This window comes from Myotis nattereri, assembly GCF_964212035.1.
Source record: "Myotis nattereri genome assembly, chromosome: 12".
NCBI lineage: Eukaryota > Metazoa > Chordata > Mammalia > Chiroptera > Vespertilionidae > Myotis > Myotis nattereri.
In genome coordinates this window covers 80350580-80371097 of record NC_138087.1, presented here as the reverse complement: position 1 = coordinate 80371097, position 20518 = coordinate 80350580, and the positions used below count along the sequence as shown (strand labels likewise).

Below are 20518 nucleotides of genomic sequence, written 5' to 3'. Positions count from 1 at the left end.
AGCCCGGCCAGCGTGGCTCAGTGGTGGGGCGTCGACCTATGAACCAGGAGGCCATGGTTTGATTCCCGGTCAGGGCACATCCTCAGTAGGGGGTGTGCAGGAGGCAGCTGATCAGTGTTTCTCTCTCATTGACGTTTCTATTCCTCTCCTCTTTCTGAAACACACACACACACACACATTTTTTATTGTCCGACCTGTGAACCCAGGAGGTCATGGTTGGTTCGATTCCCAGTCAGGGCACATGCCTGGGATGTGGGCTCAGTCCCAGTGGGGGGCGTGCTGGAGGCAGCCGAGCAATGGTTCTCATCACTGATGTTTCTATCTCCCTCTCCCTCTCCCTTCCTCTCTGAAATCAGTAAAAATATGTTAAAAAACAAAATACAGAAGGCTTTTACATGGCACAGAACCATGCACACAGTTGGCCCCCAGCATCTGCGGGTTTTGTTTGGAAACGAACAGAAAGCCTCTTGAACACTCACACCTGTGTGTGCGCTGCCAACGTGTAACACCTGGAGACCCGGCTGTAGCCTGCAGTCCTGGGCGCACAGACTTGCCTGGATCTGCATGTTTGCATAAACTGGTCACAGGTGTCGCCGAGGAGCACAGGCCACGTGGGCTGTGCAGGAGAAGGGCCCGGCGAGCCCAGGGCTGCCTGGGTGGGGCACGCCGTGGGCAGGGCCAGCGAGGGAGGGGTGGTCCGTGTGCTTGCACATGGTCGGGGATGCAGCCTGTGGGGCACCCGGGGCTGGCTGGCTGGCTGGGGAGGTTATGCTCTGACGTAAAAGTGTTGCTAGACATCGAAATACAGGTGACGCTTGAATGACACCAACTTGAACTTGTGGGTCCAGTTATACGTGGACTGTTTTTCAGTAAATATACGGCGGGACCTTCATATCCCCAGGTTTCGCATCCTCGGATTCAATCAACTGCGGGTGGAAAACAGTGTTTTCAGTCGTGATTAGGAATCCGTGGTTGCTGAGGGCCAGCTGTGTGCATGGTTCTGTGCCATTTAAAAGCCTTTTGTATTTTATTTTTTTTAACATATTTTTACTAATTTCAGAGAGGAAGGGAGAGAGAGAGGGAGTGAGAAACATCAGTGATGACAGAGAAGCATTGTTCGGCTGCCTCCTGCACGCCCCCCACTGGGGACTGAGCCCACATCCCGGGCACGTGCCCTGACTGGGAATCGAACCAACCATGACCTCCTGGGTTCACAGGTCGATGCTCAACCACTGAGCCCCGCCGGCTGGGCTGTGCCATTTTATCTAAGGGACTTGGGCACCTGCGGATTTCGGTACCACAGGGTCCTGGCCCGGTGCCCCGTGGGTACCGGGACGACTGTGGGCGTGTCGGGCTCACTCGTTGCCGCTGGGACTCATCAGTGGCCAGACTTGCTCGTTTAAGACGCGTTTCCTTCTGGCTGATGAAATGTCTCCTTTTTCCTCTTGTGTGTGTTGGGCGACCACGTAATATTTCATGAGGAAAAAGGGCTGCGTGCGAGCCCTCTGTGACGCGTCCCCGGGTCTGACTCGGAGCCGAGTGAGTCTGATTGATGAGTCAGCTTCCGGCCCCAGGGACCCCCTCGAGTCTGCAGCTGGAGCCCGGAGCTGGATGGGGCGTCCTACGGGAACGCAGGGGAGCACCCGCTCTGGTCTTTGGAGGAGAGGGGAGGAGACGCCGGCAATGTATCAAAGAGGCGGAGGGCCCGGAGGGCAGGAGTCTTACCGTGGAAATTGCTAATTGCGCTTTAATGGTAGTCAGGAGGGAGGGAGGCCAGGATCACAGAGCGGCGCGCTGTCCGCCTGCGCCAGGCCGAGCTCTGCCGGCCCCGCCAGCTCCCCGGCCGGCTGGCTGCTCCGCGTTCCTTTTTTCTCACCCGTGACATCTGCTCAGCGCGTGTCCCTCCTGTGATACGCGCCCTCAGCGGTGCGGACCCCCAGCTCTGCGCTGGCGCGCGGTGCCCCGAGCAGACGGGCCTTTGATGTGTGATAAAACAGAACCAGGCCACGGGGGTGTGGCGGGCGCGGGCCTCGGAATATCAATTAACCTGCTCTGACAGCCTCGGCGGAGCCAGCGGCCGGCTGGATGCTGTGTTCTCATTAGGGCCTGGCTGATGCGCCCGCACCCAGCTCTCCCGGAGGCCAGACCCTGCGACCTTGGGGCGACCCTGACCAGGCCTGTTGTGGCAGGGTCGGCTGCTGCTTACCAACTTACGGCGTCTTGCTCTGCCAGATTGTGCAGCCATGAACTTGCTCTCGCCAAAATGGCTGTTTCTTCTCGAAAGAACAGCCCACTGCCCTAGCTGGTGCGGTTCAGTGGATAGAACATTGGCCTGCAGACTGAAAGGTCCCGGGTTCGATTCCAGTCAAGAGCACAGGTCTGGGTTGCCGGCTTGATCCCTGGTTTGTTTTTTTGCGGGCGGTGGGGGGCGTGCAGAAGGCAGCCGATCAATGATTCTCTCTCATCATTGATGTTTCTATCTCTCGCTCGCTCTCTCTCTTCCTCTCTGAATCAATAAAAATATATTTTAAAAAAGCAAAAGGAAAGGAAAAACAGCCCACAGTCTGGACGGTGGCAGGACCCTGTCTGGACACAGGCGTCCGGGAAAGACTTCTCCGAGGGCTCGGCCTGGGCTCCCACCTGAGAAGCCGGGACCCGCGCTGCCCGACGCAGGGCCTGGGTGCCTGGGCCCGTGCGGGCCGACGGGTGGCGTGGCGACTTCCCCATCGAGGCGGGCTGCCCCAGGGGGCGTGAGGCTGCCCTGGGGGTCCCTCGGGGGCCTGTTTCTAGCACCTCTGATTCTGGGAGCGCGGCTGGCCGGGATTCGCGGAGCCCCACCTCCTCGGGCTCAGAGCCTCAGATCCCCCGGGGTGAGGCGCCGGGAGCCGAGCCGGCTAATTAGGAAGCTGCTCCTCACTTTGCTGCACTTTCCCGTGTAATTGGAAGTCGGTGAGAGCGACTCCCCCAAATAGTTCTAAAAGCTGCGGACCACATGCTGACATCAGCTGCGGATTCACGGGGCGAGATGCTAATGATCGCTCTGCAATGCAATATTAAACGCAGAGGCCGTCCCCGCGGAGCCGAGCGAGGTCGGAGCGCCTGCCTCCCTTCAGCGTCTGAGAGGGACTCCACGCGCCGGCGCCAGCCCGGTCCCTCTCTCCAGATAAAGGGGAAAGGGGTCCGAATGTAGCCGAAGCTCAGGAAACCGGGGCTGGGCGTCTGGGCTGCGAGGGGCTCTCAGAGGGTCTTCGCGTCTTGGCGGGCTCGCTGCTGTGGATGCTTCCATTTCCGAGAGCCCTGCCCCGCGCCCGCTGCCTCTAACAAGGACTTGAGGGAGCAGAAGGCTGTGAAAAATATCTTTTTGCACTTCTGCTTCGTTAGTTTAGAAACCAGGGGTCCCACGGCCGTGCGTTTTCCTGCATAATTTAAGAAATTAGCGGGAGCATGCCTGGTTTTCCCAGCCCGCCCTACTCTGCAAATTTGTTTAGCTTTTCTTTAAAACTGTCACCTGAGGTGTTGTTGGAACCTAAATATTTTAATATTGAGGAAAGGCAGGCTTGCTTGTTTGTTTTTTTGAGAAAGACATTGCTGCCCAGCCGGCGTGGCTCAGTGGTTGAGCGTTGAGGAGGTCAGGGTTCGATTCCCTGTCAGGGCACATGCCTGGGTTGTGGGCTCGCCCCCCCGGTGTGGGGCATGCAGGGGGCAGCCAATCAGTGGTTCTCTCATCATTGATGTCTCTCTCTTTCTCTCTCTCTTCCTCTCTGAAATCAATAAAAAATACTTTAAAAAAGAAAAAGAAAAAGTAAAAGATTGCTTGCCCCATCCCCCCGGGGTCCTGGGAGTCAGGTGCTGAGGGTAATGAGCGACCTTGAGTCTGACCTTACCCACCTGTCCGCCCTCTGACCTTAATCAGCCCAGTTCTCATAATGACCGAGAGGGAGGGGTGTGTGGCAGGGGGTTCCCCTTCTGAGAGCCAGTGTCGGAACCCCGCCTGACCCCCGCTGCAGAACAAAGACCTGAAGCTGTGTGTGGCCTCATTTCACTCTTGCAAATGTATCTGGCTGTGCAGTTAGAAGCACTAAGGTGTGTGCGTGCGTGAGTGTGTGTGCATATATGTGTGTGCATGTGCGCGTGTGCACGCATGTGTGTGAGTGTGTGTATGTGTGTGTGCGTGTGCGCATGCATGTGTGTATGTGTGTGTGTGTGTGTGTGTGTGTGTGTGTGAGAGAGAGAGAGAGAGAGAGAGAGAGACGGCTCCCGGGACTTGGAAAGACTTTAGAAACTGTTTGATGTTGATATTGCTGAGGGACACAGCCACGTGCACCCACAGGAAGATGGCGATCTGTAAAAATGCCGCTGCTTCAGAAGTTAACCCGCACAGCTAACGTTACTACGCAGGCCTCGTAGAATTTCCGTGTTGGAACTTGATGGAAAGCTGCTGCTGTGCACCCGGAAGAACAGATTATTTTGGGGGGAAAAGAGGAAGGAGGAGGAACATGTCCTGCGAGAGAGAGCCAAGTTATAAGCAGCGACGATTTCAGCCGTGAGGACGGCACAGGCCTCTACAGGCCGGCCGAGGCCAGGGCCAGCTTCCGACCAGCGTGCGGACTGCGATGCCAGTGGCATCAGAGGGGCAGGGGCAGGGGCAGGCGCTGCAGGGACGAGGCCGGGCTGGCGGGTGAGCCGCAAGGAGACAAGGGCGACCGCAGCCTCACATCATTTCCAAAATAAAAAGGGGCTCCACTCAGAACTTGACCGAACAGGCGAAAAGTGCTGGAGGACACAGTTTAGACCAGCCGTGGGCAAACTACGGCCCGCGGGCCGGATCCGGCCCGTTTGAAATGAATAAAACTAAAAAAAAAAAGACCCTACCCTTTTATGTAATGATGTTTACTTTGAATTTATATTAGTTCACACAAACACTCCATCCATGCTTTTGTTCCGGCCTCCGGTCCAGTTTAAGAACCCATTGTGGCCCTCGAGTCAAAAAGTTTGCCCACCCCTGGTTTAGACGCAAGTGACATTTCTCAGCTTTTGCACACATCCACCCGGCGCTGGAATCAAAGAGGAAAGTGATCGATTCGGCCAAAAACACGTGTGTGAGAGACAGCACCACACACGAGATGAAAAGCCGAAGACAGGCTGCGGGAGACGCTGGCAACACTGTTGGCCTTGGTGGGCCTGGGGTAGTGTTTGCCAAAACGGGTTAATGCTTTTAATATGCAAAGAGCTCTTGTCAATAAATAAAAGGACGAGAACCCCAAGGGGACGTGCAGAGATGGCAGGAAGAGGCATTTTTGGAAAAGAAAAAAACGCAACTGGCCAGTGAACATATGGAGAAAACGGTTGAGCCTCATTAATGATCAAAGAAACGCGCGCACAGCAGCAGTGCGGCGCTCCGCTCGGCCGGCCGTTTCCCCAGACGCCTGCTGCTGACGGAGATGCGGGAGGACAGCCGCCGTCCGGCCCAGGGGGTGGGGAGTCACATTTATCTGGAGGCTCTTCCCCAGCATCCGGGTGCCCGCCTGGCACGGTTCAGAGACATGGGCGCGAAACGGGGCGGAGGGAGCAGCAGGTGGGTGTGTCCACCTTCGAGGCTGGACCCAGCCGTGGCCGCAGCAGCGAGAGCTCGGAGGAGGGAGGCGGGAGGAGCGTTTGGTGACGGGAAACAGACTACAGGTGCGGCTGTCGTTTTACTTCATTTTGTCTTCAGAGCTTCAGCCTTTCTATAAAGTTATCAGTTCCTTTATTCTGGAAATTCTGGGAGATAAAAATAGCGGGCGCCTTTGGGAATTCTCTGCCCAGGGCTGGATCCTGGACGGCATCCCCGAGACGCGGGAGCAGGCGATGATGGTCCAGACCCTCGGGATCACCCCCAGGCACGTCAGTGAGTAGCCGCCAGGCCCCCCAAGGAGCACCTGCTGTGCCCGCCCCGCGCCCGCCCCGTGCCCGCCCCGCCCAGGCCAGCGCCGCTGCCTAGTTCAGGGAACTCTGTGCATCCGGGCTCGGTCTTTAAAACGTGGGCTTTTATTTGGACCTTGGTGGTTCCTGTTCCAGGAATCTCACATCTGAGAGTCTCTCTTTAGGAAACAGTGAAAAACCTGGCAAAGGCGCGCGTGCCAAGATGTGCCTGCCGGCGCCGAGCACGGCCCGGAAGGGTTAGCGGTCGGAGGGTCAGGCGTGCGTGGGCCTCGGTCCTGAGGTTGAGGCCTTTGTGTTTGGTGCCGAGAGACCCCTCGGGTGGGAGATGGCGGTGGCTCACTGTCATGAACAGCGAGAGACGGTGGGGCAGGGGTTGGCCCAAGGAGTCCAGTGTCCGGGACCCGCTCCCACCTGCCGGGTTGTCTTCCTCCTCCCCCTCCCCTCCCCCTCCCCCTCTCCCCTCCCCCTCCCCCTCCTCCTCTCCTCCTCCCCTCCCCCTCCCCTCCTCCCCCTTCCTCCCCTCCCCCTCCCCCTCCCCCCATCCTCTTCTGCAGTCGCACTGAGTGCCCCGGACACAGTCCTGATCGAAAGGAACTTGGGGAAGAGAATCGACCCTCAAACTGGAGGTACGCCCCCTCCCCCCTGTACCCCCTCTTCCCCCCATGCAGCCGAGCGGTGACCCCAACTGCGCCCTGTCGTCGGCAGAGATCTACCACACCACCTTCGACTGGCCCCCCGAGCCTGAGATCCAGAACCGCCTGGTGGTGCCCGAGGGCATCTCGGAGCGGGAGACGGTGCAGAGGCTGCTGCAGCACCACAGGAACATCGTCAGGGTGCTGCCCTCGTACCCCGGGGTCCTGAAGGTCATCAGCGCCGACCAGCCCTGCGTGGACGTCTTCTACCAGGGTGAGCGCGGGCGGGCGCGGGCCTCGGCTCAGAGCTCGCACAGTCACGGCTCCCGGGTTCCTCGCTCACGTGCGAGCGTTCATAGCGAGGTCATGCCTGGGCGGTGAAGGAACACGCGGTGTCGGACTATGTTCATCACCAGCAGCTCACGCAGAGCGGGAGGCTGAGGGCCGGAAGGCGCGTTCTCTGCCGTTTGTGCGTCTCTGCAGTGCGCGCAGCAGCCACGCTTTTTACAGAGTGATTGGCGGTGGAGGCGTCGGGACAGCGAAGTCACTGCCTGTGAATCAGGCGCCGGCCTCGGGCGGTCTGCGAACCCAGACCCTGCTTGGGCCGCGTCCTCCGGGCTGTTCGCACTGGTGGCGGTGGCCCTGTGGGTGGCCCCGCGGCGGTGGGCTCGGAGCGTGGCCCCGCCCCCAGCTCTCTGTGAGTGGGGACACGGGGACTGGCCCACAGGCCTGCAGGGCACTTAGCTTCGCAGTCGCTAAGCGATGACGGTGCCGAGGGTCCTCACGGCCTTGACAGTCTCTTAACTCACCTGTGCCTTTCGTTCCAAACACGAGGGCAGCCCGGCCGGCGTGGCTCGGTGGTTGAGCTTTGACCTATGACCCAGGAGGTCTCGGTTCGATTCCCAGTCAGGGCACGTGCCTGGGTTTCGGGCTCGATCCCCAGTGGGGGGCGTGCAGGAGGCAGCCAGTCAATAATTGTCTCTTATCATTGATGTTTCTCTCTCTCTCTCTCTCTCTGAAAGCAATAAAAAGTATTTATATATTTTAAAAAGAGTGCCAGGTGCCACCCCCGCCACACCCGCCCAGGTCAGCCGGCAGGCTCCTCAGGGCAGCATTGGCCCAGCCCCTTGTTGGGCGGAGTGTACGTGAGTGGAAAGGTGTCACAGGGCCACCACAGCGGACCATGGGCACTGGATGCCTGGGTCCCTGACAGGAGGCGGGGCTGGTGGGGGAGACCCCGCTTGGTGTGGGCAGCTGGGCAGCGGGCAGGGCCCGGGCCTCCACTGGACGGCAGCTCCCCTGCTCAGGGGCCTGGGGGCCCGTTTCTGGCCTCTGCCCCCCACCCCCCCCCACCTGCTCGCACGCCCTCCCCACGCTCTGTGCCAGGCCCCAGGCAGCGGGGCTGATGCTCAGCAGCTTTGGCCCCAGGGCTTTGCGTATCTGTGCGGTGGCTCAGTGCTGGTGTGGCTCCTGTGTCCGCCCAGAGCCAGGGCACCACAGCCACGCGGGGCTGCGCCGCCCGCCCCTCTCCCTGGGGCCTGCGTTTATTATCTTCCTCCTGACTTCCAGCTCTGACCTACGTCCAGACCAACCGTCAGTCCAACGCCCCCTTCACGCCCAAGGTGCTGCTCTGCGGGCCGGTGGGCAGCGGGAAGAGCCTGCAGGCCGGGCTCCTGGCCCAGAAGTACGGCCTCGTCAACCGTGAGTGCGGCCGCCCACCCGGCCTCCCCTCGCCTCCAGCCTCCCGCCTCTGCCCTCCAGGCGCCTGCTCTATGGGGCTGGCAAGGAGGGACCGGCGAGGGCAGCTTCTCTCCGTGAGTCCCCCTTTGAAGGGAGGGGGAGAGACTGTGAGAGAGACGCATCGATTGGCTGCCTCCTGCACGCACCCTGACCAGGGCCAGCAGCCTGCGCCGAGGTACCTGCCCTTGTCCGGAGTCGAACCCGGGACCCTTCAGTCCGAAGGCTGATGCTCTATCCACTGAGCCAAACCGGCCAGGCCCGGCCCGGTGTTTGTCTTCTATTATGTCCTCTGTCCTGTGCTCCTCCAACTCCTGGGCTAACCAGGTCCTTGCAGCGATCATTTCACATCTCGGCTGCCTTGTGGGTTTGTGGCTTTGCGTTCCTCTGTCGGTGGTTGTTTGGGGACTGCGTGTGCGTCCTCCCCGTGTCCCCGTCCACCCTGAATTAACATCGCCCCCCTCCACGTCAGCACGACCTCCCGGTGGGACGTTCCCTTTGCCCGGCTCCCGTCCTCCGCGCTCTTGTGTCATACATGTCGCCTGTACACATGTGGCACACGCTACAACACGTTGCAGTCGCTCTCACTCGACACGCTCTCTGTTGAAAGTCAGGGAGTGCAGGGCAGAAGGGCTTCCTCACCCCCCACACGTCACCCCCGCCCCCCCCCCCCCCCCCCCGTCCTGGTGCGGCCCGCGTTCCCACCGACACGTTCTCCCTCCGAGAGAGCCTCCTTTGGCGCTTCCTGTGGTGAACGCCGTGGAGACGCCTCCTCCCGGCTCTTGTCTGTCTCAGCACGTCTGGCGTTCACCTTCGTCCTTGAAGGGGTTCCCGCTGCAGCAGGAGCCGTGTGACAGCTTCTCGCAGCTTCGCGGGGCGCCCGCCGCCCTGCCTGCGGACGGAGCGCCGCTTCCCCGTCTGGCGGCTCTGCAGCTGCTCTCTTTCTTTCTCTTTCGGAAATTTAACTGCGATGCCTCAGGTGTGGCTCACTGTGTGTTTCTTCTTGGGTCTCGGATTCTTGGATTTGCAGGTTGATACTTTTCATCAGATTTTGAAATTCTTCTGCCATATTTTCTCAAATATTCTTGTCTGCCCCCCTTTCCTTCTGGGACTCCAATTATATGTGTGTTGGACTGTGCATCCTCCTCCCTTTCTCCACTCTTTGTTTCCAGTCGCTGCCCCCCTTAACTCCCCCCTCATCCCCCTCTGTGCTCCAGTTTGATCCTTTCTAATGCCCAGTGTCCGCCCCCAAAGTCACCGATGGCGGCCCATCCTGATGGTCTCCAGTTCTAGACTTCTATCTGCTCCTTTCTCTTTGTTAAAAAATTAGTTTCCACTTCTCTGCTGAGATTTCTCCATCTGGTCACTCACGTTGCCTGTCTTTTCCTTAAAGTCGTAGCCTGTTTCCAATCGCTGTTTTAAAGTTCCCGCACGCCCGCTGGCCTCGGTGCCGGCTCCTGATGGGGCTCCACGCCTCCTCTCTCCCCCGAGGGGCCACAGTTCCCTGCTCTGTCCCGTCCCCCCGCCCCCCCGCCCCACGGTTTGTATTACACGCTGGACGCTGTGGTGCCCGCACTGCTGAGGGGCTGGTTAGTGTGGTTTTGCTTTAAGAAGATCGAGCGTAAAAGCTGCGTCTCATCACGTAGCCAGTCCGGTGCGGGATCCGTGGGGCCAGTGCGGCTTGGTCTTAGTTCTGTGACGGTGGGACCGGCCGCACTCACTGGGGGCCAGGGTGTCCCCCACCCGGCGCGGCCCTCCCGTCTCAGCCGCGTGTCGGGGGCCTGGCCGTCAGAAGGCCGGCATCTCCATGCCGTGGGAGCCCCGCTCAGCTCCCAGCTTCCCAGCGGCTTTCCTCGCAGGCCGTGGGGGTCTCACCCCGAGGAGACTCGGTGCCCCCCAACGCGGGGCCCTGGGGCTCCTCTCCGCGCGGCTCCCTCCTCCCAGGACCTGCTCCACCCGCTGCAGCTGCCTCGGCCGTGGCTGCAGTCCTGTCTGCTGCTCTGCCTGGTCTCCGCTCTCCTGGGCTGCAGGGTGGAGTGACCACGGGTGGGCCAGGGTGGACGTGGGCTCGGGCATCCGTCCTGTCGGGATCCCAGCCCTGCTGGCCGCTGGCCGGTGCCTGCAAGGGTCGTGCCATGTATTGTGTTTTACGGTCTTTGCAAAATGAATCCTGTTTCTTTCTGCACCTTCCCCCTCGGCCGCCTCCTCCCCCAGTTCCTTTTCCCATTTCCTTTCCCTGGACACACCCCCACTCAGAAACCCTTCTCTATTTTGTTCAGCAACCTCCACCCCCTCCCCTGCCCTGGCCCAGGGTTGTCTTTCTCTGGCTCGCCCTCCTGCTGGAAGGTGATGGGTCTCTGTCCCCCCGCCCCCTCCCCTCCCTCTCCCCCCCCACAGTGTGCTGCGGGCAGCTGCTGAAGGAGGCTGTGGCCGACAACTCCAGGCAGGGCAAGGCCATCCAGCCCTTTTTTGAAAAGGAGATGACAGGTAGGCCCCGCGTCCGTCAGTCCGAGCTCCACCGCGGGCTCTGGGGGAAGCCGCTCCCCGGGGCGGGGGGAGGGAGAGTTCCCTGGGCACCTGGGGGCTCCGGCCAGGGACGCAGCCGGGAGTTGGGACGGTTTTCTCATGGGCACAGGCTCCGTGGTCACTCCTGGGAAGGCCTGGGGGCTGCGGGCGTCCCGGCGCGGGCTCTGTGGTCGCTCCTGGGAAGGCCTGGGGGCTGCGGGCGTCCTGGCGCGGGCTCTGTGGACCCACTGTCCACGGCGGTTTGGAAGGTGTCTGTGTCTCAGGGACGTTGGCTTTCGGTAACTGAACGCGGAGCGCCGGCGAGGCCACAGCCGCCGCCTCCGTTACTCCGCGTGCAGAATGCTCTGGCTGACCTGGTTCAGGCGGCGTCGGAGCCAGAGGTCTGCCAGCCGTGCCAGACGGAGCGCAGTGGCTGCCCCTGGGCCTCAGGTCCGAGCCGCCTGCCGACAGGAGGCTGGGCCCAGTCACTCCCCGGGCCCCGCCCCACGGTCCGCGCCCTGAAAGCACCCCAAGATGCTCCCTGAGGAAGGGAGCCTGTGCACTCATTCTGTCCAGTTTCCTGCGCCCACAGATGGTGGCTGCTTTCTTGGGCGCCCCTCGAGGCATCTTAGGTTTCCCTCACTTCCTGGCACGTTTTATTTTATTTTAGTATTTTAATATTTTTATTGATTTCAGAGAGGAAAGGAGAGAGAGAGAGAGAGAGAGAAACACATCAGGATGAGAGTGAATGATTGATCAGCTGCCTCCTGCATGCTCTTTATTGGGGATCGAGCCCACAACCTGGGCATGTGCCCTCAATGGGAATCGAACCTGGGTCCCTTCAGTCCACAGGCTGACGCTCTATCCACTGAGCAAAGCCAGCCAGGGCCTGGGCATGCTTTAGACACCTGCGCTCCGTGCAGCCATCCCCGAGGCAGGCTCCGGCCACCCACCAATGATGTCCACCGGGCACCTGCCAGGGGCAAGGGCTCAGGGGACGGGCAGAGGCTCCGGGTAAGGACAAGGGGCCTTGTCCCCCGGGGGCACACCCAGGCCCCTCGGAGTGGGCAGTCAGAGCTCCTGCAGGCAGCCGGCCCGTGCAGAGATGCACCGCCACCCCCAGGGCCAGGCGGTGTCCCGGGTGCGGCCGCCTCCACGGGCCGCTCTGCCCGCTGCTGGCTGCGGCTGCCTCTGTGCCTCCCGGTCGGCCCTGCGTCCCTGCTGCTCAGGCTCTCGCCCTCTCGCTCACCTTGAGCCGCAGCCCCCGAGACGGCAGCCCTGTCACCGCAGAGCGTCGAGGCCACTCTGCGGTCATCGTCCCCTGCATCCCCCGCTCCGCCATGAGATCCAGATGTCGCCCTTGGCCGTGTGGAGCGCCTGCTCCCGTCCCCGCGGGGCCCCCGATGCCATGTCCCAGCCGCGACCTCGCCGACTCAGTCATGTTCTCCGTGTCCTCACGGGGCTGCCAACACCTCCGCCTCTCGGATCAGCAGCGAAATTAATAACCGTGTTGCTTTCCCATCTTCCCACGGCCACGGACAGAGGCCCCAGGGCCCCTCTCGCTCGTCCTAAACCTTCGACCCTGGCCCCCGGGACGCGCCGTGGACAGCGGCGTGGGGAGGTGCTCGCCCGGTGCCCTGGGCTTGGAAACCTATAGGTCTGGCCTCGTACACTCATTCCGCCTCGAGCCGCCGCACACAGAGCACACTATTCGGGGGCTGCACCCACCTCTCTGATTAGCCGTCCCCGTTACAGGCACCTGCGTCAGGCTGCGCACGGCACACCCGTCGGCCCTGGGCCGCGTGACTCGGCTGCCGGGGCCCCTGTCACTTTGACGCGGGCACGGAACAGTAAAAAGCTGTCCTGGGTGCGGAAAAACAGCTTCTCCGCTGCTGGCTCTCCATGTCAGTGCGGGGGTCGGCGCCTCTTTGTAAATGTGGTTTTCCTCCCCAAGGCAGACCCACGGGCTCGAGCGCTCATTCCTGCCTGCATCGGTGGTGACTCCGTGGCCGCCTTCCCTGGGCACGCTCCCACCACAGGGCCCCGCGCTTCCCAGGAAAGCGGCCCTCCGCCCCTGCCCACTGGGCGCCGGGTCCCCAGATTTCCCTTCATGTGACAACCAGCCCTGCTCACCCGCCTCAGTCCACCCCTGGGAGTCTGCACAGCTTTAATTTCCCCTGGCCCCGGGGTTCCAGCCGTGAGGTATGGCCCCATGTGTGCGGTGTGTGTGTGTGTGGCTATGTGTGTGGTGTGTGTGGTTGTGTGCGTGGCTGTGTGCATGACTAACTGCATGTGGCTGCATGTGGTTGTGTGTGGTTGCACGTGGCTGTGTGTGTGGCTGTGTGTGACTGCTTGTGTCTGCGTGTGGCTGTGTGTGGTTGCACGTGGCTGCGTGCATGGCTGCGTGTGGCTGTGTGTGTGGCTGTGTGTGGCTGCGTGTGACTGCTTGTGTCTGCATGTGTCTGTGTGTGGCTGTGTGTGTCTGCGTATGGCTGTGTGTGTGGCTGTGCGTGTGGCTGTGTGTGGCTGTGTGTGGCTGCGTGTGGCTGTGTGTGTCTGTGGGTGGTAGCTATGGCCTGGCCCCTGATTGCAGCTCTGATACGTGGCTCGTATCAGAGCTGTTTTCCTGCTTGCACGTTGCTTGGGCTCCCCTGACCATCCCCCAGGGGAGACGTCACAGCCACAGGCTGCCTTGCATGTGTTTAGGCCTTTGCTCTGAGTGTGAGGTGTTTGTCTTGGTCCGTCCGCTTTGCACGGAGACCGTGTGGGGCTGTCGGGTTGGGGCCAGCAGTGTGGGTGCGTCCCCGCTGTGGGGCTGAGCTGGCCGCCAGCTTCCACACGCCCCGTCCCCAGCAGAGAGGGGTGTGCATTCCAGCACCGGCCAACCGGCCTGCTGGCCGGGACACCGCCAGTGACCAACTCACCTCAGCCTTGTACCCGCCCCACCGCCCGTCAGCTTCCCCGACGGCCACGCAGCCCGGCGACGGGCCGCACCCCCTGCTCACCCCGGCACTTGGGCCTTCAGGCGAGAGCAGCGGCTCCCCTAAGAGCAGGTCCCCCGATGCACAGGAGAATGACGGGGAGACAGACCCGGCTGCGCTGCGTGCTGCCTGCCCCCTGCACTTCCATCTGGAGAAGGGCCTTCGTGGCGGCAGAGCTGAGAGGAGGTGGGAGATTTGAGGAGATTCGACTCTAATTTGCATCCTTTCTGGTAATGAGACCACCCCCCCCCACAGCCGGCACAGCCCTCCCAGCACAGACCAGACAAACCAGCCCCAAATGGGGGTGATTAGGAGCGTTTTCCAGAGCCTTCCGTGCATCCATGTCCCAGGGGGAGGATCAGAGCGCAGCCGGGGCGCCTCCTTTTTGGGGGAATTAATATTCTCATCGCTAAATGCACACGAACGATGCGACAATAGACCGGCTTTTTGCTTTTGTTAAACATCGCGGGGATTTGCTGCATTGAGAGGCAAAGTAAACCTGCCCGTCCGAGGAGGAGGCAGAGTGCAGCCCGGGGCGGGGGGGCGGGGGGGCCGGGGCTCCCCACCATGGAGGGGCCTGGGGACCCCGACTCCGCAGCCCGCGGTGTTACCCACGCCGCCGGCTGAATTATTCAGCGGCTGGTGGATGGACTCACGGGTGTAATTAGGAGGGAGAGACGGAGTGCGGCGCTGGGGGGCCGGGGGCTGCGTGTTTGGAGAGGAACTTTCTAGGTGCCGGCGTTTGAAGCTCAGGTGGGAAGAGCTCAGTGCCTCCGCGTTTGAAGTGGAAATAGGACAGTTTGAATCCGTCGAGTTTAATTTTTCACAAGCTTTAGGGGCCCTGCGGTGCAACTCCCTTTTTATGATTGAAAAAACCACATTTTTCTTTCATTTTTTTCTGCACACACGCATGGACACACACACACACACACACACACATTCGCGCACACACACACACATGCACACATGCGTGCGGGCCAGGCAGTCAGTGGTACACACGCTCATTTACTCTCTCATTCAGCATGTGTGTCATCGGCCTCGCTTGCTGGTTGTGTCCCTCCCTGTCCATACTGGGGGGCCCCGGGCACCCCCACTGCAGGGCTGCCGGGTGGGGGGGGAGGTCACCAGCCCCGAGTTGCTGCATCCCAGGGCCTCGCCTGGGCCTGGCGGTGCTTTTGAAGTGGCTCCTTTATTTCAAGTCCAACTTCTCATTCTCCGCTGGGACGCCACACAGACTTCCTCCTGGGAAGGAGGCGCAGGCTTTCAGTTGGGAGGGGCTGTGGCCGTGTGTGTGTGGGGGCTGTGGGGCCGTGGCTGTGGCTGTGGCTGTGTGGGGGGGGCTGTGGGGGCCGTGGCCGTGGGAGCCATGGCCAGGTGAGGACCATGGTGAGGGTGTGGCGGGGGGGCTGTGGCTGTGGGAGCCGTGGCCGGGGGACAGGCTCCATCCGCAGCAGGTCTCCGTGGCAGGAGGGCCTGCTCACGAGGACGGAGAGAGAACGGGTCAGAGGGCCGGCTCCTGTGTCGCTCAGACTAGACTTTCATCGCGAAGGGCGTGCAGCCTCCGCTTTATCAGGCTGGCGCTTCGCCCGCGGCACCGAAGGCTCTGTCACCATCAAGGTCGCAGGCTTTCGTTCAGGGGCCGGACAGCGGGGCAGCGGAGGCAGCGGGGCTCTCCGCTCGCTCATGCTTCCGGTCCACGCGTCCTCTCCCCGCCCTGGGCCGTCCCGCGGGGGCTGTGCTGGACGGGGCTCCCAGGGCTCGCTCGTGCCGGCTCCCAGGCCGCAGACGGAGGCGACGCCATGTGCCTGGCAGGGCTAAGCGGCCCCGACGCCGTGTCCTTCTCGCTCTGACCGCAGCTCTGGAAGCGTCCCCTCCCGACAGCCCGCGGCCTCCAGCCCACTCAGCTGTGAAATCGCCTGCGACAGGCTGGGCCCGAGGCCCCGGCCGGCAGGTCTCCGCGCACCCCCGGCAGGTGCGGCTTGAAGCCCGGGCCTCGGGGACTGTCCCTCACACCGGCTCCTTCTCCTGGGCTGGCAGAGGGGCCTGCGAGGGGCCGGCCCTGGTGAGCTCTGCAGGCCCAGCCTCGGACAGCGGCTGTGTCCCCGCGTCAGATCAGGGACAGGAGGCTGGCTGGGGTTTGCCAGCTCAAGGCTTCCCCGCGGGGCATGCGGCACGGCTGTGACAGGCGAGAGGGAGCGCGGCCCGCGCCCTTCAGCTCAGCACCTGTCCACAGGGCTCCCAGGGAGGGGAAGTGGGGGTGAGGGTGGGGGTGCGGTGGAGGGGCGTTGGCAGGGGGAGCAGAGGAACCGTGGAGAGCGTGCCTCTGCTGGCGCCGTCTGCCCCGGGGCCAGGGTCCGATGGGAGTTCAGCAGGGTCGTGAGTGAAGGGTGAGCTCCAGGCAGCCCAGCATGCGAGTGGCCGCAGGTGGATGGCAGGGTTCACGCTGTCTCCCCTTCCCCCCAAAGGCAGGGGGAGAGCAGAGATGGGGCACGTGGCCCAGAGGCTGGTCATCTGCCTTAACTCTGGGCCCGCTGCCTGTTAGCTGTGTGGCCTTGGGCAGGTCACTTCCTCTCTCTGTGCCTCAGTTTCCTAATCTGTAAAATGGGGCTGTTGGGAAGATCACTTGCATTAATGCTGGTGTTAAACGAATACACGCTTAGAACAGAGCCGCGCGCACAGCAGGCATGACAGCACGCGCTCATTAAATGAATCCACATCGGACTCCATCCCAGAAAACGGGGCTCCCACCTGCTCCCCACTTCCCAGGGCTGCTGGTTTTCTCCTCACCGATCCTGTGGGCAGGGGTGTGCATTCTCACTGCCCTTGAAAAGTGGGGGACTAACTCGTCTGAGCCCCGAACCCATCAACATGGAGGGGAATCCTGTTCCGTAAACTAGGCCCACGGGGATCGGTGGCTGTGAGACCCTCCACTTCGAACCCCGACCCCGACAGCCTGGCTGGCCGCCTCTCATTCCCATTTCCACGTTCACAGTCACTGGGAGGCGTCGACTTGGGTCCTGAGGTAAGAATAACTAATTATCAAATCGCTGTACAGTGCGGGCGAGCAGTTTATTAAAAGCCCGATTAATTTGCCGGGTGCAGCACCATTTATTTACAGAAGAACGTCTGTATTTTAAACGGTCTTTTCCTGTCTGAAACCTCACTGGACAGACGAGCTGGCGGAGGCGGTGGGAGGGCTCCGCCTGGCGCTGCGGGCGCCTCGCCTCGGCGTGTGCAGGCCGCGATCCTGTCCGTGCTCCGCGCCCGGTGGACTGGCAGAGGGAGTGCTGGGAGTGGTGGGAAGGGGCTGGCCATCTGGAGGGGTGAGCCGCGCGAACGTGCTCCCGATTGGCGAGAGCCGCAGGGATAGCGCCCGTTTCTAGGCCTGAGAAAAGCCCGTGTTCAGAACGTTACTCCCGGCGCCGTTGTCTGCCCAGCAGTGTTAAGGGATATCGTTAAGCAACAGAGACGGTGGAATGTAGACTTTCGAAGCCTCAGGGAGTCCCAGGCCAGCGAGGTGGAGCTTGTCTGGGGCGTGACCAGGGAGGCGCCGGGCATTGAGCTGCTGGCGGCCCCCAGTTCAGATCCCTCAGTGTCTCCGCTAAGGTCACCGTTTGTGCGTGTGGCGCGCAGAGCCCCGCTCGGCCAGCAGGTGGCAGGAAATAACAAACTAACGCGGGCCCTGTTGGCGCTGCAGGTCCCTCCGAGACGGTCATTTCTGGTGGCTGCAGCCAGGAGGGTGCAGGCTCAGCTGCCTGGAGTCGGCGCCAGCGCCATCGGGGAGGGGGGCGCGGTGTTAAGTCTCCCCAGCAATAGCTTTTGTTGAATTACAGTGACTGTACGTTGGGGGCCCACAGGGTCCCAGCCAAGCCTGGCCAAGCCCCCAGCATCCTCCTGGGGAGGCGCGGGAGGGAGCCCCTTCCTTCCAGGCGTCAGCGTGCGGAGGTGGGAGAGCAGTCCTGTCCGCCCCTCCCGCTCCACTGGGCTGCCTTGGGAGGCTGGCGGGAGGGAAGCGAGCCTGACAGGAGCCCCATGTCTTTACCTGGATTTCAGGGGCTTGAGGAGGGAAAGGAGTTACAGGGACAGGCACAGGGTGTGTGTGTGGGGGGGGGGGGTGGGGGGGGGGATGTGTGTAGGCTGTGTGTGGGGGGGTGCAGGGTGTGTGTGTGTGTGTGTTTCTCAGTGTGTGTGTGCATGTGTGTGTGTGTGTGGGGTGGGATGTAGGTGGGTGTAGGCTGTGTGTGGGGGGGTGCAGGGTGTGTGTGTTTCTGAGTGTGTGTAGGCTGCGTGTGTGTGTGTGTTTCTGAGTGTGTGTGTGTGTTTCTGAGTGTGTGTAGGCTGCATGTGTGTGTGTGTTTGAGTGTGTGTAGGCTGCGTGTGTGTGTGTGTTTGAGTGTGTGTAGGCTGCATGTGTGTGTGTGTTTCTGAGTGTGTGTAGGCTGCGTGTGTGTGTGTGTTTCTGAGTGTGTGTAGGCTGCGTGTGTGTGTGTGTTTCTGAGTGTGTGTAGGCTGCATGTGTGTGTGTGTTTCTGAGTGTGTGTAGGCTGCATGTGTGTGTGTGTTTCTGAGTGTGTGTAGGCTGCGTGTGTGTGTGTGTTTGAGTGTGTGTAGGCTGCATGTGTGTGTGTGTTTCTGGGTGTGTGTAGGCTGCGTGTGTGTGTGTGTTTCTGAGTGTGTGTAGGCTGCGTGTGTGTGTGTGTTTGAGTGTGTGTAGGCTGCATGTGTGTGTGTGTTTCTGAGTGTGTGTAGGCTGCATGTGTGTGTGTGTTTCTGAGTGTGTGTAGGCTGCGTGTGTGTGTGTGTTTCTGAGTGTGTGTAGGCTGCGTGTGTGTGTGTGCGTGGGCGTGTGGGTGGGTGGGATGTGTGCTGGGTGGGTGGTGAGTGCTCAGCTTAATCTGGTCTGCCCGGGGCTGGCAGCAGGGTCAACACCTCCTCTGGGTCTGTCGTCCACCGGGGCCCTTCCTGCCTTTAGGCTCCGGCCCTGGGAGCTGTTTCCTCTCCACTGTTGTCCTAGTCCTTTGGGGCCACGCCAGCAGCCGAGCCCCTGTGCCCCTCCCTCCCCAGCTGAGCCCTGAGCGGGCCGGTCCGGGCTGGCGGGCGGCGTGCAGGAGCACAGATGGACAGCAGGGGGAGCAGGGAGCAGCAGGCAGGCACCCTGGGCGGGAGAAACCTGTCTGTCCCTCTCTGTCCCTCTGTCTGTCCCTCTGCCCCCTGGGCTCCCACGGGGGTCAGGCCTGGGCCCTCCTCACTCGGGGCGGCTCTCTGAGGGGACCTGCCTGAGATGAGGGCAGCCTGTGCCCAGGGCGCCCAGGCCTTTAGACAGGACTCCCAGGCAGGACAGAGGGGACCAGGGGCGCGGGGACCTGGGCGCCTCTCACCTGTGCCCGCGGCTCCCACCAGCCCCTGTGCCCGCGGCTCCACCAGCTCCTGTGCCCGCGGCTCCCACCAGCCCCTGTGCCCGCGGCTCCACCAGCCCCTTGCCAAGCGCCCGCTGGCAGGAAATAGATGGTGAGGTTTTAATCACCTGGAGGTCATTGGATGCTGAGGGAAAAGAAAGACCCGAGACACGTGGCGCGAGGCCTCATGGAAGGGGGTGTTCGCGCCGCGTCTAGGGCGGGGTTGACAGGACATCGAGAGCCAGCCCCGGGGGGCGCCCAGATGTGAGCCGTGAGCCGGGAATCAGGCCCGAGGCGGCCGACCTCCTGGAGGGACCGAGGCCCCACTGACAGCGTCTGAGCGACGAGGGGGAGGGACAGTGTTACAAGGACAGTGTGGAGAGCCCCCGGTGGGGTCTGCCCGCTCCTGCCTGGCTGCCCCCTCGGCTGGGGGCGGGGGGCTCTCTGGCAGGGTTGGTGACCTCGAGGAGGCAGGTCCTCGGGGTTCCCCGTCCCTCATAGGACAGGGCCATGCGGGAGCCAGTGCCCCTGCACGCTCGCACGGAGGAGCCTGGAATGTGGAGCCTGCAGAGGGCGGCGTGCACACTGCCCCACCCTCACCCCCACCCCACCCCCGCCCCCAGCCTCTGCCCAGGAGCGAGGGCGCCCGCGGGTCACAGCCCTAGATGTGGGGGGCGGGGCACGGACAGGGCCCGCAGCTTCCGCGATCTCAGCCTGTAACTGACAGGCCTGCTCCAAGTCAACGGGCCGCCCCAGGGCCTCCGGGACCCTCCTGGGCTGGAAGCACAGCGCCTGCGAGGTCCCCAGGCCTGGGACTGTGAATGCCGTGTGGGCGCCGTGGCGACAGATCCGTGGTCCCCGTTGTGGATGCGGAGCGAGGCTCGGGGAGGGTGGGTGAGCGCCTGGAAGTCAGCCAGCACCCAAGGGGGCTGTGGCGGCCTCAGCGGCTCTCACTCTCTGCCGCCTGCTCCGGGTCTGGCCTGGTTGGTTTGAACACATCGTCGTGGTTGCTGTGCACCTACTACGCGCGGCCCTGTGTTATCTGGGGAGTGAGGAGGTGTGGTCTCCTGAGGCAGATGTTCCATAGGAAACGAGAGTCAGTCCTCGGTGCAGCGTCCCAGGGGATCCTGGGAGGCTGAGTCCCAAGGCTCGCCCCTGGCAAGGCATGATGTGTCCTGGGTGGGGGGCTGTGTGCTCACGGCGGGGAGACATGGGGAGAGTCACCAGCTGGGAGGTGGGAGTGAGGCTTGTGAGCCCTGTTGGCCGTGGGGAGGGGCCGCTCTTGCCCTCCGAGCACTAGGGAGCCACAGCAGGCTAAGCGGGAGAAGAAAGGGGTTCGCTGGAT

The 20518-nt window shown here is 62.1% G+C and overlaps 1 protein-coding gene across 2 annotated transcripts in view; it reads left to right on the top strand.

The window, feature by feature from the left end:
• AK8 (adenylate kinase 8) overlaps positions 1-20518 on the top strand; it is a 60426-nt gene that overhangs the window by 13618 nt on the left and 26290 nt on the right. The window contains exons 6-10 of one of the 2 annotated variants that reach the window (XM_081104048.1): positions 5806-5887; positions 6477-6548; positions 6628-6828; positions 8124-8255; positions 10689-10778. In XM_081104048.1, coding sequence (XP_080960174.1) covers positions 5806-5887; positions 6477-6548; positions 6628-6828; positions 8124-8255; positions 10689-10778 — 577 coding nt within the window. The remainder of the gene's footprint in view (positions 1-5805; positions 5888-6476; positions 6549-6627; positions 6829-8123; positions 8256-10688; positions 10779-20518) is intronic. The other variant, XM_081104049.1, reaches the window with a different exon arrangement.